This window comes from Panthera pardus, unplaced genomic scaffold, assembly GCF_024362965.1.
Source record: "Panthera pardus isolate Hobbes unplaced genomic scaffold, ASM2436296v1 HiC_scaffold_15, whole genome shotgun sequence".
In the NCBI taxonomy this organism is placed as follows: domain Eukaryota; kingdom Metazoa; phylum Chordata; class Mammalia; order Carnivora; family Felidae; genus Panthera; species Panthera pardus.
The window spans coordinates 71,334,642-71,354,270 of record NW_026526710.1 but is presented as its reverse complement, the minus strand read 5'-3'; the positions used below and the strand labels follow the sequence as shown (position 1 = coordinate 71,354,270).

General features: G+C 48.4%; 1 protein-coding gene across 10 annotated transcripts in view; it reads right to left on the bottom strand.

The window, feature by feature from the left end:
* NEDD4L (NEDD4 like E3 ubiquitin protein ligase) overlaps positions 1-19,629 on the bottom strand; it is a 341,630-nt gene that overhangs the window by 10,570 nt on the left and 311,431 nt on the right. For all 10 annotated transcript variants that reach the window (XM_053902769.1, XM_019463932.2, XM_019463934.2 and 7 more), the window contains 8 exons: positions 18,362-18,483; positions 15,951-16,021; positions 13,878-13,973; positions 6,872-6,945; positions 4,207-4,267; positions 2,934-2,993; positions 1,400-1,507; positions 57-153 (listed from right to left, as the gene is read on the bottom strand). In XM_053902769.1, coding sequence (XP_053758744.1) covers positions 57-153; positions 1,400-1,507; positions 2,934-2,993; positions 4,207-4,267; positions 6,872-6,945; positions 13,878-13,973; positions 15,951-16,021; positions 18,362-18,483 — 689 coding nt within the window. The remainder of the gene's footprint in view (positions 1-56; positions 154-1,399; positions 1,508-2,933; positions 2,994-4,206; positions 4,268-6,871; positions 6,946-13,877; positions 13,974-15,950; positions 16,022-18,361; positions 18,484-19,629) is intronic.

Below are 19,629 nucleotides of genomic sequence, written 5' to 3'. Positions count from 1 at the left end.
GAAGCCTGGCTGCAAAGTCACAGGAGGAGAACTGAACCCATCGGTGCCCCGCTCACCATAAAGTTCGGCGAACCCATTCATGGGTACTCGCGACGTCCCGGTGACAAACTGCAGCAGCCGGATCCGCTTCTCCGCGTCCATGAGCAGCACGGCCTGGGAACGGAGGCAGAAGGTCGTTACACTGCGTGGGGCACCCGGCCTGGGCTGCGGTAACCCAGACAGGCCAGACGCAGTCATAAATACTGCAGCGTAAGACCGAGACCGCTGACTGAAAACAGAGTCTGTTTTTTATGGGCCCCAGAGTACGCCTGTGTGATCTCAGAGAACGAGAGATCGCGACGTCTCTTTCTTCTTCTGCCGACAGGTCAAAATAAATGAAATACAAAGCAAACTCTTTGGTGGCACGGAGCTCACGCTTCCGTGGGCGAGGCGTGCCAGCCCCCCCGCGGGCCGATCATACACCCCCAGTGTTCGAGAAGCGCCAACATCAGGAGGCCAGGTTAGGAGGGGAGATTTCAGACCCAGACAGATCCTCTAAAGGTAACATTTTAGAAAAAGAAAGGACAGCAGAGGCCAGGTCAGGCCTCTAGAAAAACCCGGGTATGCTACGCATCTGAATTATGACAAGAATTGTGTAGACAGGCGGACTGGGCTTTGAAGATCCTGCTTTTAAATTTTTCTCTCTCTTCGGTTGGTTGAGCGTCTGACTCAGGTCACGAGTCTGGTTTAGGCTCAGGTCATGATCCCAGGGATCATGAAATTAAAACAAGTTTTGGGATTTCTTATTTCTGGAAGTAAATAAACAAGCTTTCCCCCCCTGAAACTGTTCTTTAGAAGGCAGTTTATGGTCTCTTGCCTGGACTTAACTCACTCCTATTTCGCTTCTCTCCTCAGCTAAAGAAAAAGCAAACGTTGGCCCTAAGATAGTACATCAAATTTCATTTGCATCCTTGACTGAAGGATATAAAATATCAAAATATTTGTTGGAATTAACCAAGAAAGGGGAAAATGATTTTTTAACCAAAAATGGCATCTTGGCACAATCTCAAAGCATGCTTTGCCCCGAGAAGCTTCCCATTCTCATTTATACTTTGGTGGACCAGTTCTGACTCTCGAACCCAATTACCGACTTCATTGTACTCAGTGGGTTCCTCACATAAAGCCGCTTCAGTCAGGCGGTCAAGGAAGGACAAAGTACTTTGATAAGGATGGACCGTGTGCAGGATAACTGCTCACCAGAGTGATGGAAACACAGCAGGAAGGGCTGCTTTCTCCCCCCAGTGGCCCAAGTGCCAACAGAGTCTTGGGTTGCAGAAGCAGGACCACGGGAAGGCAGCACAGAGCCCTCAGGCCCAAGCCAGGCTGGGGAGAGGGACCGCCCCAGCAGCCACGGCCTTACCTTCCAGAACCACTGAATGACAGGGTGGTTTGGGCAATAGCCATTCTTATAGATAGAATGTTGTCTCCAGTCGTTCACGTCCACGTCGCCAAGGCCGCACATCAGCAACTAGGAGAGAGAAGGACCAGATGTGAACGGGCGCATGTGAAGGCCCAAGAAATCACCCACGGAGGAATGGCCTTTTCTCAACACCAGCACTTTGTCATGGGTAAAGCAGGTACGCCAGGAGCTCTTAAAAACAGGTGACGGGGACAACATTCTCCTCCACCTCAGGTAAGAGGCAGCGCGGGCAAGGAGGGGGACCCAGTTCTAACGTGTGTTCAGGCCACAGCCACTCACGGTGCAAATACTACTCCACGTCTGTCTCTTGCCCACCCCTCTAATCTGAGCTGGGTGTTCAGATTTTCTCGGGCTCCGTTTACAGCTGCTCATTACTCCAGCCGTCTTCCCTTCGGAGAGGTTATGTGTCTCCATATCTGAAATGTCTCCCAACCCACAGGAGGACTAGTGCTTTATGGCAGCCAGAGCCCCGCTCAGTCCACTTGCTGACCAGAGCTGTGTGCGTGTGGACCTGTCCTAATGTAGTGACCGGGGCAGTGACCGGGGCTTAGGGCTCGTCTTACTACCTGACCCCCCCAGCAGGAAGGATTCCTGGGCACAAGAGCACACGACGCTCCTGCAGAGGCACCAAAGAAAAATGGAAGGAGAGCTAAACCAGACGCCTGAGAATGGATCCTAGGTGTGACCGTGCCCAAACCTTGTTGGGTAAACGTGGGAGGTCATGAATTGCTCCCTGCCTCAGTTTCCCCACCTACTAACTGAAGGGATTACGACATATGACTCAACATCATCGGCCTTGAAGTTTCTATTTCAAGATAAAAGAACAGAAGGCTAGTCTATGAGAAATGCTTCGCTGGATGTGGTGGCCTGGACAGACGGGGGACAGCATCTCAGTGGACACAGTCTTCCTCCTTCTATTGCTGTGGGCAGAACGAAGGGTGAGAGGTTCCTAGTTCTCACCTAGGTCAACACAAAGAAACTGAAACAATCCTGTACCAATGGCCTCCTGCTACTGCCTTGGTGTCTCCCAAAGTTCTCCCTTACTCAATGTGCACCACGTCAAGTCCACAGAGACACTGTTCCACAGCCCCTGGTGCTCGCGTCCTGGCCAAGGCCCAGTTCAGCTACCCCTGTGTGGGCGGGAGGCCCAGCCAACGGGCCGTCTCAACCTTGACTCTCTCGACAGCAATTCTCCTTACCCTGTGCACCTGGCCACGAACCCAACTCAGCTCAGCAGGCCTCTACTTGTCCCGTGTCCCAGAACTGCCCTCTCCCGGGTGAGGAACCGACAAGGGACTGCTTTTGCTACTCTCTCCTCTAAGGTCGACAAGCACACCCTGTGAGAGACATATAGTGCAATCCATCTAAGCTCACTCCCTAAGACCTTGCGGACCAGGAAATAACATCTCATTGGTGAGGTAGTGAGGACCACTTTAAAAATACCTACTTTACAGAAAACGTTTAAAACACAAACCTCCAGCTCATTTTCATCGAAAATTTTAATCAAATCAATAGGAAGCAGTTCTGTGAATCCCTGAAAGAAAAAAAAAAATCACCGTCAACACCTTTTTCCTTGAAAGAGACAAATTTCACAGAAAAAACAAAGCAGCCAGGAAAAACATTCTTCGCTGGTGATTTATGTGTCAGCGATAGTATCCGGTGACTGTAGTTCCGACACGAACGGCACAGTCACAATAGAAACGTCTTGAAAAGCAGGAGGACCTAGAGGGTTCGGATATTTGAGTAATCTCAGAAACCCTTGGAAAATACGGGTTACTGGAGGCAGGCGAATTCCGGAAGCCATCTATGACAGAGCGATGAGTCAATGTGTCCTGAAACACCCGAGCCACAGATGTGCGAGAGAACGTGTTTCACAACAAGGTACGGAAGGCACAGAGAGGCGATACGAGAGGAGGTGATGTGATCCGGGACAGGAGAGAGGAGCACAGAGACTCAGCTCTGGCTCCCGGTTCGCACCGACCCCTGGAGGGCTCCAGAGCGGCCTGCTCCCTGCCGCTGGGTCTTGTGGGCAGCACCTGGTTCCTGGAAGTGGGATCCCTTGGGGCAGGGCCAGGAACCTGCCTCCCGGGTCTCTGACGTAAAGAAAGCATGAAACTCGCTGTGCTCTTGTACGTCTAACTCACCCTTTTATGCCGCAAGTCCCTGAATTTTGTGAGTGGCCTAGGGCTCTACTTGCTGCTGTGGGTGACCGAGCTGGGGCAGGCCAAGGAGGGCATCGCCTAAGGACTCTGCACTGGTTCGGTGTGCACCTGGGGCGTGGTCTCGTGTTCTCTTTACTAAAGCTGCTATCAAGGCTTCAAAAGGAATTTCGCTTTTGGTCCAAGTGAACCATTTTTTTAAAAAAAACGATGAATCCCCCCCACCCTCCGCTAGGGGCTCGGGAGCACCGCTGACATCACGGATTTGGATCTGAGGAGTGTCTGCTTCACCCTCTAACAGGGTGAACGCTGGCCCAAGACGGCTCGGTGTTAAGATAGAAACCCAGCCTAAGCAAAGGTGTTCTACGTGTGCCTGGGTGGAAGTCTGTGAGGAATTCAGGCGGAAGCGTAACAGGAGAACATCCGTGAAAAGAAAGGGTGGCCCACGGGGTGAGCCGCGCAGGCCTGACCTTTCTGCCGCGCATCCCCACTCCCTCGCCATCTTGCGGTGTGCCAACAGCGCCCCCGCGCCACCCCACGGAGGAGAGCCATCCTCTCTCAGGCGAGGACTGGCGGCCCAAGACTTACCTCCAAGAAGGCGTTCATTTGCTTCTGGACCCTGTTCACAAACCTCCACTGGATGACTAAGCTGCAGGAGAAATGGGACAATTTGCATCCACCCTCGTCACCACGGGCACACATTCGTTTCTTCACACCTTCTCACCGGGGGAGGGGAAAGTGGAGAAACCCCACTTTTGATGGGGGGCAAAGGGGAGGGTCTAGAGTTGATGCATTCGTTCTTTCAAGGGTGACTGGAACATGGGTGGGAAACCTAAAGCCTGAGCATTTCAAAAGTAATTCATTCCCTCCAACCAAGCCTTAGTTTACCAAAGTTGCGTATAAATGCGACTATGTGGAGAAGAGGGATAAAAAAGGCTGTGGAGTATGGATGTATATGCGGATGGTACACGTATACACACGTGAACTCACATATACACACATCCACGTATACATAAGCATGTACATATATTTTCATTTTATTTTTTTAAGAGAGGGAGAGAGAGAGTGCGTGTGCGCATGCAAGTGAGCGGGGGCAGAGAGAGAGGGAATCCCGCACAGGCTCCGCACTGTCAGCACAGGGCCCGACGTGGGACTCGAACTCACGAACCTCGAGATCATGACCTGAGCCAAAGCCGGAAGCTTAACCGACTGGGTCACCCAGGCGCCCCAACATGTACGTTATGTTTTTAAAAGGAGTACTCAGTACAACATATCTCGTGAGACAGTTCATTCTGGAAGCGCTAGCCAGTGTACTGGTTTTCGACGACACATAACTTACCAGCAAAATGATTTACACTAACCCTTTAATACCAAAATTTGGAGGCTTAATGATAAGACCTCCTTAAATAACAGAAATCCACTGAAACCATCTTCTCCGTGACAATGTTTAGTGCACAGCAGAATTTACTGTTAGGTGAATCCACTTTAGATTCCGGCTCAAGTCCTGGAAATAGCACGAGGACCTTATCGGAAAGGCTCTCCCCTACCAGATGGTACCCTGGCAACCCTGGGCCGTCGAGGCCCAGCCCCACTACACAGCCACTGCTTGGCCACATCAGGCTTCCCTGCACCTGCTGTACGCATCAGCCCGAGAGCCTTCGTGCACTGGGGGAACCCATGTGTCAGGGGGCAGGTGGAGATTTTAACCATCTTGTCTTTTCCCACCAAATTTGAAACTTAAAAGAACTGCAAAGGATGATGTACAACATGCATGACAATGTCCACACCCTCAGACATCTGACCCCAATCCCCTTCAGGGCAGTGTTTTTTTTTTTTTTTTTTTTTTTAAAGTTTTTTTAATGTTTTTATTTATTTTTGAGACAGAGAGAGATGGAGCATGAGCAGGGGAGGGGGAGAGAGAGAGGGAGACACAGAATCCGAAGCAGGCTCCAGGCTCTGAGCTGTCAGCACAGAGCCTGACGCGGGGCTCGAACTCACAGACTGTGAGATCATGACCTGAGCAGAAGTCGGACACTCAACCGACTGAGCCACCCAGGCGCCCCAGGGCAGTGTTTTAAAAAACCCATTCAAAGCCTGTACCTTCAAATGAAGACAATGGCATCCGCCAAGGTGTCACCCTGCCTGAGACTGTTCGAGTTCGGAATAAGTGTGCCAATTAATGTGAACAGGTAAGGACCGGAGTATCTTACTTCTAGTTTGTTTGTTTGTTTGTTTTTTTAAATTAAGCGCAGCAAGCTTTTAGCTTGTGAGGGGAGAAGTCTGCTACTTAACAGCGCATGGTCTGTCAGGGTCTCTAGGCAGAGGCTCCGACACTCTCCGTTTCTTGCTAATTAGGAAGGACAGGTTTTTCTTTGTAGAGGACGCTAAAAGATGCCAAGACTCTTGACCAATTCTCCAAGTTCAAGTCCTCTGACCGACAATTACGCTGAGAAGAGAGGAGGGAACCGGCTTGACGTAATGGAGTCCTGAATGCAGGTACGGGGCTCAGGCCACGGCCGCAACCGGCAAGAACCAGAACTAGGACCCGGGAACCAAACACCGGTCGGCTGCACTGACCCTCTTCCCTGCTCTGGGGCCAGCAAGGAGGATCCCGGACTTGCGTGCCAGAGGCAGACACGTGTACCAAAGAGGGAAATGTAACGTGCCCAATAGACAAAGGCCTTCTGACGGGCAGAAATGCCCTAGGATGACTTAACAGTTGGATTTCCAAAGGACTAAACACGGTGTGCCACCAACTGAGGCTGAGATTAGGTTAAGAAAATTATAGCTATCAGAAACAATTCATTATGTTTGCACATATGAATTTTCCTACCCATTTTAACTATGTTCTTACATTTTTATTATGGAAATGAGGTCGAGAGAGATGCAATATTTTATTTCTGGTTGTTCCTAATTTTACCCCACTGGCTGTTGACACTACGGTTCATCACTGCAAATCTCAATTTTAGACCACATACCCACGTACTCCCGTGGCGTGTCTGCTGTATTACTCGATACCGTATACTTTTTTCTCCTTTTGTGGCTCCTTTGTACAAGGCAGCTCACTGAAGTCATGATACAAGTCAAACTTTCCACCCTATAATTTGACTTCCCGTTAGCCCAAGCCAGAAAGGAACTCGTATTGTTGAAAAGTATGTCCCCGACACGCATGAGCTGTTTTGGCAAGGGACACGAACCAAATATGCCATTCAATTTAATAAAAAGAAGAGACTGTAAATATGTGTATACGTACTCAATATATTCCCTTTTGTTTTCATTTGTTACCATTATTTCTGACCCATTGGGCTTCAGATCCACTTGATAGGTCTGTAATTGCAAAGATAAGACAACGATCACCATCGTGAAATTATCCTGCACATTACTAATAACGTCTTTCTATAAAAGAAGATAAGCAAAATTCATTCGGAAACATTTCCCAGCAAATGGGCTCCGTGTACAAGAGATTATCCAATGAGGCTTTTATGTCATTGAGATGTTACACATTTAAAGATGTTATCATCAAAGGTGAATTATTTTGCGGTTATTTATGAGTTTTAATTGTTCTCGTACATGACCAACAATGGAGAGGAGCAACATTTTTTCATCTGCTATCATTCGTTTATCAAGAAATTAATTAACTACATTTAACAGAAATGACAGGGTACGCTTATCAAGACTACAGAGATCCAAGTTCGAATGCACTTTGTTTCTGAGAATTCGATTTTATAATCCTAAGAAAAGATGCATGGAGTTTCTTTCAAAAAGGCAAAGCACAGGGCCTTAAAAAAATAAAAGCAGCTTCAGAAGCAAGGCTGAGGGATGGATTTCCCTGCTGTTCTGAGAGGCCTTGGCCTTCTGTGTGCATCCAGACACATCCTCATCCACTGCCCGGGCAGGCTCCCTCCCGCAGGGCCACCCAGGATTTTAAGGGCAAAGAGGCTGGAAGCAAGCGTGGCCTTTTCTGCACTTCATGCCGGCCCTAACTCAACATCATGGCGTATAAAGCACTAACTAGCAGAAACCAAGGGAGGAGGGGACTTACTATTTTATAAATACAATGCTTACTCTTATAAAAATTTTAGGGGGGGGGAGGAGGAAAAAAAATACCACCCCCAAGTCCCATATTCAACGACAGCTACGTTGATGTTTTGCTGGGATCCCTTTCTGCCTTCCCCCCCCCCACCCCCATGCATAACTGGCTATTTCTGAGAATGAGCCAAGCCTGCGGAAAGGGTTTTCCAGAGTTAAGTTTCCAGGTCACATCCATCACAAGGGATAGATTGCAATCTGTAATGAAATCTTCTGCTTTGGCAGAGGTCCCCCATCAGTGAGGCCTCACCTCCAGGCCACACACACCCAGGGACAGACTGAGCCTCTCTGGCCCCGAAACTCAGACCTTGTTCTCTGGATTATGCACTTGATTACTGCTCTTGGTCATGATGAGATAGCTTTTTCAAAGCACGTTGGTCATCCATTTTCCTCTCTTTTCTACTTCTCTTTCTTCAGGGAGGGATCTGGTGTCTCTATCACATGACTGAACTCCATTTTCTACGATGTTACTTCAGCTCTTTATTGTCCGCGATGTGGATTTTAATTGTTACTGAAGTTTTAAGTTTTCTTCAAGCTCTTCCTTACTTCCCACTTTCCCCTTCTCCACGGCCGTGGTCCTGTCTCCCTGGTTCTCCCTGCAGTTGTCTGCCCGTCCCGTAAGTGCCACGGCAATCCTCGAGGATGGTGGACGGTTACGCGTGGGGTTGAGATGGGCACGTTTCTTAGAAGACAACCTTTTCAGTTCTTTGACCGCTCTCTAGAGGTCTGTGGACCGTATTCATTTATCCTGTATTTTGTAATAAGCCCCCGATGGCTTTTCTTTTCTCCATTTATTCCTCCTCGAAGACTGCACTGCTGTTCCCTTTCAGTGACGGAGTCTCCCCATCACATTCACACCAAGCAAGTCAATACATCCAAGCCCAGCCCTTGGGACTGAGAGGTCTCACGCACAGTTCAGCAACACTAAGGTAGAATTTTTTCCGGGGACTGCAGCTTCCAGAGAGTCCTAGAATGAGAAGATCAACCACAGGGAGAGAGAACGGGGCATGAAGAGGAGAAAAACACCTCTGGGGCCTCCAAAAGGAACACGTAGTGAGGAAAAAGAGCAGCCAGCCAGCAGGGCTGACTGGAGAGAAACAGTTCTTCCCCACTCTGCTGGTGGGAGTCTAATTACTTCAACCTTTTGGGAAGATCATTTAGCAACAGGCATCAATTTTAATGGGCACAGCATTCCCTGTCATAATACTTTTAGAATTTATACCACGGGGAAAAAACTGGTCAAATGTACAAGATGCATACTCCCAAGATTATGATCATTATGCTGCCTGTGTAGCAAAATAATGAAATAGCCTGCACGCCTAGCGATGGGGCCTGGTAAAAAAATGTACGGTCTAGGAAATGGAATTCGGTGTAGCCACTTTAATGGAATACATCGACATTTCCTGACATGGAAAGGTATCTGGGATATATTCAAAGCGTATATATGCACCGTACAATCCCACTGTGTAAAAATAAAAAACCTTGTGGGCATGTGCTTACAAAGAATAATTCTGGAAGAACATCAAAATTTTAATCATGAACCTTCTCCAGGTGAGAGGAACTATGGGTGATTTTTATATATAGTTATTGTAACGGTTTACTACTTAAATTACTGTTTTATAATCAGATACATGAATATAATTGTTGTGCAAAGGGAAAAAAAGAGAGGGATCATGCTGTCTGTGCTAAGTAAGGAGGTCAAGCAAGCAGTGAATCTGTGGGCAGCTGTCTGGTTTCGTGGTGAATTCTTTTTAATTTTTTTACTTTATTTTTTTGGGGGGAAGTGAGGGAAGGAAGGAGAGAGAGAGGTGGAGAGGGGGAGAGAGATAAACACGCAAAATTCAAAGTAGGCTCCAAGCTCTGAGCTGTCAGCATAGAGCCCAACGTGGGGCTTGAACCCATGAACCATGAGATTACAACCTGAGCCAGAGTCAGATGCTCAACCGATGGAGCCACCCAGGAGCCTCTTGTGGTCGATTCTGAGGGCGGGTGTCTCTGGGAGGCAGTGAGGGTGGTTTTCGGGTCTTGCTCCCAGAGCCTGGCAATCGGTGTCCGAGCCCAGGCTTTCGGTGTTCAATCTCCGTCCTGCTTGAGCTCCTCACAGACAGCACTTTAGTGGGTAGTAGGGGCTGCTGTTACCATTCCACTTTTTAAACCGGCTTCCAAGGGCCAGACGCAGTTGGCTTCCTGTGGTCCAGGCACAGCGTTAGGCTCGCCACAGGGGCTATCACTAAACTGTGCCAAAGAGGCACGTGCCATCACCTTCATTTTCTCACCGAGCGGGGGGACTCCGCAGGAAGTGGAGAGAGCCAGGGTGAAGCCTAAGTTCATCTGACTGCGAAGCCCACACCCCGGGGGTGGCACCTGCCTGACCCTCTGCCCGGAGATTTCTCGGGCCAGCCTCCATCTCTGCCCATACACGTCTAACCAGCGTCTTGAGCTGCTCTGTTCCCGGAGCTCCCCCCACTTCACAGTAAGTTCAGACACAGTGGCTCCAGGAGGGCAGGGACTAAATGTGCTCTTGACTACTTTCTCAGCCTTTTTTCATGCTCGACCCCTCAAGAGCCCCTTGAGACCCCCTCCCTGCCCCTTTCTTCCCATTAAAGCTTAATAAACAGATTCACAGTATACCTGTGGTATATACTGTATGGCCTTTTGGGAGCAAGGCCACAAACCATTGTAATGGCTGAGACTCTCTTGTTCTCTAAGAACTAGATTTTACCCCCTCCGGGGTGTTATCCCTTCAGTTGAGAATGTACACCTAACGTATGTCTGGCCCCGAAGAATTTTCCTGCAGGCTGCTGCCCATTCTGCTCCCCTCCCTCCTGCACGGTTTTGTTAAGAGTCCACCCTTCCAGCGCCTCTGCAAAACCACTGGATCAGATGCTAATTTGCGGAGCAGGTGATGAAGAATTGCTACTCGTTGCAGCTCTGAAAAAGTGACCGCTCCTGCGGGGTATGGGTGCACCTGTGTGCAGAAATGCATGGTTTATTCTTCCTGCTTGGCACAGGAGGATGGCCCAAGAACTGAAATTTGTTCAGTGGCAACATTCATAGGAGGCCCCAGAAACCAGCGGCTCCAAATTCTTGCCAGCCAGGGTGAAAAGACTGCACAGTAATGACAGCAGCTGCAGTTTCTTTCCATGAAACGACGGCTGCCACCCAGCTTTGCGGCCCGATGTTTCCAGTTGTGGAAGGAAAACACGGCGAATGGCACCGAGGCCGGCCCGCCGCGTGTGCACTCCGCTTGGGTGGTAACTTCTCGCCGTTGAAGAGAGTATTGTGTTTTGGCACAAGGGAGGCACGAGCTTCCTCTTGGGTTCCAATAAATGGCGACGAGTGGTGCCCAGTTTTGCAGAAGGCCGGGAGAGGGGAGAGGCTTGCACGTTGGTGGAGGCCCATGCTGGTTCAGTCGCTGTTTGGAGCATCCGCTCAGCACCAGACGCTGCGCGGGTGAGTACACAGTGGTGAGCAAAATGTACACCCAGTGCTGCCACCAGGCTGCACTCAATGCCGCCACCGAATCACACAGATAAACGCACAGACATCCGTGCTATGTGCCACAGGGAGACAGGGACATACTCTGAAGGATTATGGCCGGGGGTCAGGGTCGGTTCCCTTGAGGAAGGGAGGTTTGAGCTGCAGGTAGGAGGCTGTATGTTCCCAAAAGATGCAACACCATGAGCCAAGGTCCTGAGGCGAGAAGGGACCTGGTGTGCTCAAGAAGTCCAAGGAGACCAGACCCAGAGAGCATGAGGGACAGCTCTGTGATGCAAAATGCCATCTGAAGACAGAGAAAATGGGGCAAGGCCACGCAGGACCCTCATGGGGCCAATCAAAGAGCTGGATCTTTATCTTTCTGGCAGAGGAATGACACGATGACTGGTCCATCCCAAAAAGACCAGTCTGCCATTATAGGAGGCCACGCTGGAGAGAAAAGCCCAGCTAGGAGTCTACGAGACGAGACGGTAGCTTAGACGTGGGTGTTGGGGTGACGGGAAGGGAGGACAGACGGATCTGAGAAGTATTTCGGAGTTGGAATGAACAGGGCTAGGGGAGGGACTGAAAATGAGGGATGCGACCAGTACGTGGCTGCTTAATTCCCTCTAAATTTCTTCCCAGAATGCAAAATAGGGAACACGAGTTCCCCGTTAATCAGGTTAGCACTCTGAAAGGGGAAGGCAGTCGTTCAACAAACAGGGCACCTGATCTTTCTCCCTCTCATCTTGTGAGTCTGTTTTCATTACTGTGTTACTCCACCTGATGCAGTCCTAAAGTCAGAAGAATCTACCACCTCAGAGGAGGTCTGAGAATTGTTTTTAATGAATAATTGATATGAACTATAATGATAATCAGAACGTTTATTAGAAGACTACTTAAAAATCCAAACGTCTTGTGCTTGGTTTTTGTTTATTAGGTGGAAACAGTTCCAATTTACTGTAACCAAGGAAGCTTTCCCAGTGCATCTCTTTCTAACTCTGGCATAACGAATGTCTTCTGAACTGTGTTATTTAAGTTAGTCATATGGTTTTCTATAAGTGGATGTAATTTTTTTTTCAGTCGACACACAAGATTAAGTCTTTCTGGGTTCCTTATTTCTACTCCTTCCTTCATGTGTTAAAAACGAAAGGAAGACAGTTCCAGGATGAGGATCCACGTGTTTACCCTTTGAAAATTGGCAGTTAAGACCCTTAAATAGGTCCCGCTTAAAAAATGAAGTCATAGCAATTTCTTCTGTTTTCTCACACTTGGAGTTTCTGTTACTGATAACATTATTAACTAAAGAAGAGAAAAGAAAGAAACTAAAGAAAACTAGGTTAGTGCTATTCATTCATCTGCTTGGTTAGCATTTAGGAGACCTCCGCTGCATGCTGAGCACTGGAAATACCAAGATGACGTCAGGTTGAGGTCGGCTCACAGGACACAGTAGGTGGGTAACGATCAGGGGACCCGCTGAGAAGAGTTACAGGAGAGAGGGGGGTGAGAATGCAGGAATGGGGATGGCGGCGCACAGACAGCGATCAGGCTCAGAAGCATCTCTGGGGACAGGGTTATAGGCACACAATGGTTGTCAAGGTGAGCAGACAGAGGGATCAAAAGACAAGGCTAAAGGTGGGCAGCACTGGGTCACAAGCTATGCTTAAAAAAAAAAAAGGTTTTAATTTAGACTGAAGGTCACAAGATGGTCAACAAAGAATTTTTAAGTGGAAGAATTACAGGATTGTATTTGCTCTCTAAGGCTGTGAACCCAAGAGGGCAGGGACCTGATCTCCTAGCTTCACCTATAAAACTGAGCACAGCAATGTATAAAGCCAGAGGCATTTTTTTGAGAGCAGAGTATACTTTTAATAACCTCTGGAGCAGTAAGGGAAATCAATTTCATTTTCTATTTGACCATCCTTCAGACGGGCTCCACGTCTCATGAATTTCAGGGTCATGTAGATCTGGTCTGGGAGACGAGTTACGATCTCTGGGCTTTTGTGAAATGACAGCTACCAGGGTCGGATAATACTATTGAGAACACCTCCCTAAAAGCACCGTTATCACCAGGGACAAATCAATCAGATGTTTCAGGTTTAAGACAAACACATCCTATGGAACTTTAAGATGAAACTGAAGGTTCCAAGGAGGCACCTGTAGCTTTGAAATTGACCTTTATGATTAAGTCAGCCTAATGACCGTGTGGGCGCAAAGCAAGATGGGAATGTTAGAAAAACCTGAGCCTGCTGAGCCCCAGCAGACAAATTTCACCACGACGGCAGAACCGTTAGGCAGAGAGACCACCCCAAGGCCCCCCAGACATCAGCTATCCTGGTCATGTACTTACACCACTAAGTAAACACACTATTTTTCTGAAGTACTTAAAATTCTAAAACCAAGACCCAAACATTCACGTTCAGATTTGCTTTAGGTGAGAAGGTGTGCTTCATGCCCCAGAGGCCTCAGAATCAATCTCTAACTTTGCTGGAAGACAGAACAGGCAGGATTTGGGACTTAGCTTCCTGGAAGGACAAGGAGGTACTGATATACAGAGGTGCTTAATTAACTAATATCTGAAGCTCTCCGAGGTGGCCTCAATGGTCTAGTGAAGGAGTCCTGTCACAGCCCTTCTGTGAAGAAGCCAAGACCCTGAGAATCAAAGAGGGATTCCTGGGGATGCCAGCACCTACCTGTCCAAAATTTTCTTCATCGATACAGAACATGAGGTCCAGTTCAGTGGGATCATTTTCCAAGATCCATTTCAAAGAGTTGTAATATTCACTATCCTATGGAAATGACAGAGAAATTAAGTTCTCCCCAAATACCAATGCATTTGACTTCTTGAAATGATTAAGTCCTTCTAACATGAATCCATTCAGAATGCTCAAGAATTCTATTAGTCGCTAGCATGTTTCCTGCCCTGCTCCAAACCTCCTCTTCCCTTCATTTTAAAATACAAACAAACAAACAAACGTTTTGGTAGTAACAGGGGACTGCAGTTGAACCCTGTCCTCTGTAAAGCACAGAGGAAGCAACCCGCTCTGGGTTGGCAGAAATAAGATCATAAAATTGAACATGTAGAGAGCAATATACTTCCTACCTTTTTTTTTTTTTTTTTGCATTTATTTAGAGAGAGAGGAAGTGCAAGAGAGGGAGGGGCAGAGAGAGAGGGAGGGGCAGAGAGAGAGGGAGGGAGAGAATCAAAAGCAGGCTCTGTGCCTGTGCACTGTTAGCACGGAGCCCTATGTGGGGCTCGATTTCACAAATTGTGAGATCATGACCTGAGTTGAAATCAAGAGTCTGCAGCTTGACCAACTGAGCCACTCAGGCGCTCCAATATACTTCCTATCTTTTTTTTTTTTATTATGAAATTTATTGTCAAATTGGTTTCCATACAACACCCCGTGCTCATCCCAACAGGTGCCCTCCTCGATACCCATCACATACTTCCTATCTTTTAAGGGTAAAAACATCAGAGGAAAATAGGAAAGACAGAGAATGTTCTACTTAAACACCGATGGCTCAACACCCATTCCTGTGCTTTTGCTGTGCTCTCTGCAAGTCCTATAAGCAAACAGGAAGGCTGCTCCGGTGTCAAAGCCAGAACACAAGACCCAAGGGGCTTGGATTCCTCTCTCTGGGGCAGGCCCAGGAGCTGCTGGGGAAGGACAGGACAGGCTCGGAGAATGTGTGCCCCAACTGTCAACCAGTGGGATAAAATTTAGACTCTGAAAGAAATCTCTATATTCCTTGCCTCCACATCATACCATAATAAAAGCACAGTGCACAAGTTAAGGTAAAAGCTGAAAAGAAATGTGGGGCTGGTACTGCGGATAGGTCTAGCAACTCGCCCACGGAAAAACCAGCTGAGGGGGTGTAAGTGCACAGCCGGATCAGCCTCTCCGTTCACCCAGAGATTGATGAGAACAGCAACTCCCGCTGGTAGGTAAGAAGAACGTGGCTCGTACGCCTAGCTATGGAAGAGACACGGTCACCACCCCCCACAGCAAGGCCAAGGGCTTGCAGATGCTTTCTGATCCAGTGACAGAACGTGAGGGCAGAGCTGCAAATGTCCCAAATGGACAGAGCCTCCTCATGGCCCCCGTGAGTGTGCCGCACCCTGGCAAACTCCCACACCCTTGGAGCTGGGGGTGCAGGTGCAGGTAAATGTGAAGAAAAACAGAAGCAAAAGGTATGTTAGGACAAGAGTGTCACTTTTGTTTTTGCAGAAAAGCCTTTCAAACCCTAAAATGGTCGGCCTAGATACAGCGCCTTGTCCCATCATTGTCTAAGTGGCTTCTTCCCCTCTCCTCCGTCGGTCACTTCCACATCGGGGGTGACAGTAAATGTTCTTCCCTTCATCTACTTTTTGCCCCATCCCCTTGCCATTTTTTGAGACCAGAAAACAAAGGGACAGCGGATGAATCTCTAAACATCCACAGTAGCAATTTTCGATGGAAAGCAAGAGCTGCAGTGAGGCCCCCCGACAACCTTGGGATTTAATTCGGTCAAACCAGGTCCGGGTGAGCGAGGGAGCTGAGACGTGGGTCTACCCACCTCAAGCACCACGGTTACAGGAAATGTGAACAAGAGTTTACTTATCAGAAAAATTAGGGAGATCAATGAACTTCCTGAATAAGTCAAGAACGCTCCCCGTTCCCACTGAATGGCAACACCCACAAAACATCCCTGCTACTGCAACATGGTCTCAGCTACAGTTCTCGAAGGCACGTGGCCCCTGGGAGTGATCTGTATTTACTCACCACAGATTCCATGTCATTCAGGGTTATCTGCTTTCCCAGCATCATTTTGTAAAATGGTCTAATGAAGAAACCTACAATGTGGTGGAAAACCGTGGGTTAGCTCCAAAGCTTTGATACTGCTGTGCATCAGAGCGTGAAGTCCAAGATAAACTTGCCCTCAGGTTGAATGAGAGGCGGGGCCTGGCCTGGGGGGAGGCGGGGCTCAGGAAGGGGGGCAGTTACACCAGTAGAGATGGTACAGCAGGGAGGGGTCAAAAGGCTCCTGGGAGAGGAAAAGGTCTTCCTTAAGGCCAAGCAGGAGCCTGCAGAGCAAACAAGGCACAGGAACGGGAGGACCACAGAGCACCGGAAGGGGCGGGGCCGGGACTGAGACTAGCCAGGGGTGCGCCTGGGCTGGCGCAGGGCATCCTGGGGAGGGCAGGCCCGAGAAGGGAATGGCAAGCACAGCCGGCAGGGGGTGCTGGAGAGTCGGGCTGCTGCCTGGGTGGACCCAGCGGCCAGGAAAAAGCCAGCCGAAGATTTCATCTGCAACTGCTTTGGCAGTAATCGGGAGAAAACCGGGAAGGGGGCAAGCGGAAAAGAGGGAGACCACTCAGAGGCTGTGCAGTCTTCCAGGGGACGGGGGATGAAGGTCTAAGGTGATGACAGCAAGGCTCCCCCACCACTCGTGTGTCCCACAGGGACCCCAACTCGCCTTGCCCAAGGACAAGACGGCATCACCGACTAGCTCACGCGGGGCCCCCCTTCTCCCCCTCCACCCCGACCCGCTGGCCCATCTGATCTGCCACCGGCCTCTGCTGCAGGTTCCGACTCCTGCTGGAAACCCACACAAGGGTGTCGTGGGCTGACCTGCAGGGTGCACATGCTCTGCCCACAGGGGCACTGACGTTCTGAGCATCACCCCTCCACCCCCACCCCCACCCCGTGGGCGCTCTGGCTCTTAATTCCTGAAGTACTAGGTTGTCCCTTTAGCCGCAGTCTCCTCCACTCCCTGACTTGTTCCCGCTACTCCCTCCACTGAGCCTTGGCTCCAAAGTGATCCTAGCTTCTAAACACTTAAATCCTACGCCACCATCAAGGCTGTGTGGGCACAGCCTGGTAAACACTCCCTGACCCTCCAAGCCAGGCCACCTTCTCCTTGGACTGCTCCCCGTTCTGTCTGCTAGTGCCTTGACTCTTCTGGTCCCCCCACCCCCAAAACACACACAGACTAGAAGTTCACTGAGGTCAGGCTGGTATCTTCCACTTTCTATATTTCCCTGCAGCAACCAAGCATGTCTTCTCACTTGGCAGAAGGTAACTCAACTGACCTCTCAGAAGGGGGAAATAATCTATAGCATGACTCCAAGGTTGCAAATGAAAATATATTTATGCATACCACATATATGTTCATATATTTTACATATAATGACTGCAGGTTCCTTCCAATCAGAAAAAAAACTCTCTTTTCCCAACCAAAAATAAAATCTGAAGCGAGAGGATCAAAATCATCTAGCAATTACCAGCAAAAATATATTAAAGGAAAAAGTTCTAAGGGGACATCAATTATTTACCAGAATGTCTAAGGTTCCATAAACATAATTAACACAATTCTTCGGTAGAGAATCTCCTTTTCTACCGCAATTACAACAACCTCAAATCTTACTCTCTGCCTTCTGTCCTCAACTGTTTCACACCCAAATTGCTCAGAAATATTTCTGACTCTCTTTCTTCACCGAAGATTTCTGTAATGCCCCCTTACGGGCACTTTTGAGGTGACCAAATGCGAAAGAAGCCTCTACTGTAAGCCTACAGACCCAGCCAGGGAGGGAGCCGGACTTCTAACTTTGACGGTACGTTGAGTTTCTTCCCTGACTTACATGCTCTAAATAATAATGAGATTATTCTGTACCATCTGTTTCAGTAGTGATCCCAGGGTCAAGGTCTTCGCCGAGTTATGGCATTGCTTTGAAATTATTTACAATCTCTTCACATTCAAAAATAATAATTTGGGGACAAATGGAACAATAGCAGGATGCTGGATGGATTAGATCATTTTAATTAACTGTTCAATTAGCTTTTCCATCTGTCACCAAATCTACCTCTTGCTAAAAACAAAAAACAAAAAACCACAAAACAGTTGTTCTGGAAAAGAGAAAATGTCCAGATACAGAATGTTTTGGGCTTCACACTGTAAGTTTAAAAAATTTTTGTTTTAACTGTATAGATACTATGTCTTCAGTGCTCAAATTAGCCTGACACCAGGGAAAAGCATGTCTTTTATGGGCAAACCATAAAAACAATTTATTGAATTACAGAGAGTCAGTGAAACATTTGCTTAAGATCGTGATGTGAAAGATCCAACGCCTAAATAAGGGGCCGCAAACAGCCCTATCCTGTTTTGGTTACTTCGTGACATTTCAGTAACTTACCATCTAAAAGTTTCCCGTGAAACACTGCCAGACCAGCAACTCTTCCGATAAAAGTGAAGTAAGACAAATGGTCTTCATTACAGAGGCCTGAGTTGGGATTGATCTGAAGCGTGTAGTTGTCCCTTTGGGGAGGGAGAGAGAGGAAAAGTGCCATCATACTTTTAAAAGAGGAAATCCAAGAATCTGAATTCTCCTCTGCCATCCGTCATCACACGTCCCCAAGACACTTGCAAACGTTCTCTACCCAATGGGAAAAGGCATAAGCTAGAACGTGTTTAGTTAGCCCCTTTGTGACCGATTAAGGTCTACAAGAGGAGGGGCACGTGCCCTAACTTACACCATTAGAAACTGTTGATATTCGGCCATTTTTGCTGTACAAAAACGTCAACTTCATACGGGTCAGCCAAATATCTTGGGAGGATGAGAAACACCATATAACAGAGGGGCTGCACGTGGATTGCCAATGACATGAGTTCGGTGGCTTGCCTCTGTGAGGGAGAGAATTAATCCCTTTGAGAGGCTTTGGTTTGGAGATTAAAAATTTTCCAATGGTACCGACTCTTGGTCTGACCGCCCCTGTGCCCTGAAAGGCCCCGAGGGCACTGGTAGCAGTATTTGGCTCTCTCAACAACGCAAACCTCAAAATGCTCACATGTATCTAATCAACCTTCTTTGGTCTCAAAATCTGGAGGATCAGTGGCTTTCAAACTGGGCCCCACAGATTTCCCTGGGGGTCTCTGTGGGAATGTGGGTGAGAGGTAAGGGTCTCGCCTCCCCACACCCCGCCCTCCACTTCAATGGTTTCATCAATGTCACGCAGGGGCTTTCTCACGGGACTTGGAACAACAAGAAACAAAATGGGAAATTCCTGGCTACAGAAACCGAGGTCACTGAAGCTGCCTTCCGAAAGAGCTCCCGAGAGTAGAGCACCAGGTAGACGGTGTGGGAGAACTCAAGTCCCTCAGAGCACAGGCTGCCTTCCAGCAAAGTCAACAACTACTGTACTGGGGTCTCGCATCTCGCCTCAGCCTTTGGAGACTCCACAGCCTGGAAAAGGAATGGCTGGCCTTGTAAGTCATTAGTGTTTTTGATACCCGAAAAAGCAACTACATCTGCCTCAGTTTCTATGTTTGACAAGGATGAAATCCTAGTGCAAGGGAGAATCTGTTTCTTCCCTTATTGGGCCAGGACATGGTCCTTTGGATCCCGAAGAACGGGTCCTCAAAGTTCGCATCATTTGCCTCTGAGTACCGTAACTTCAGAAACCG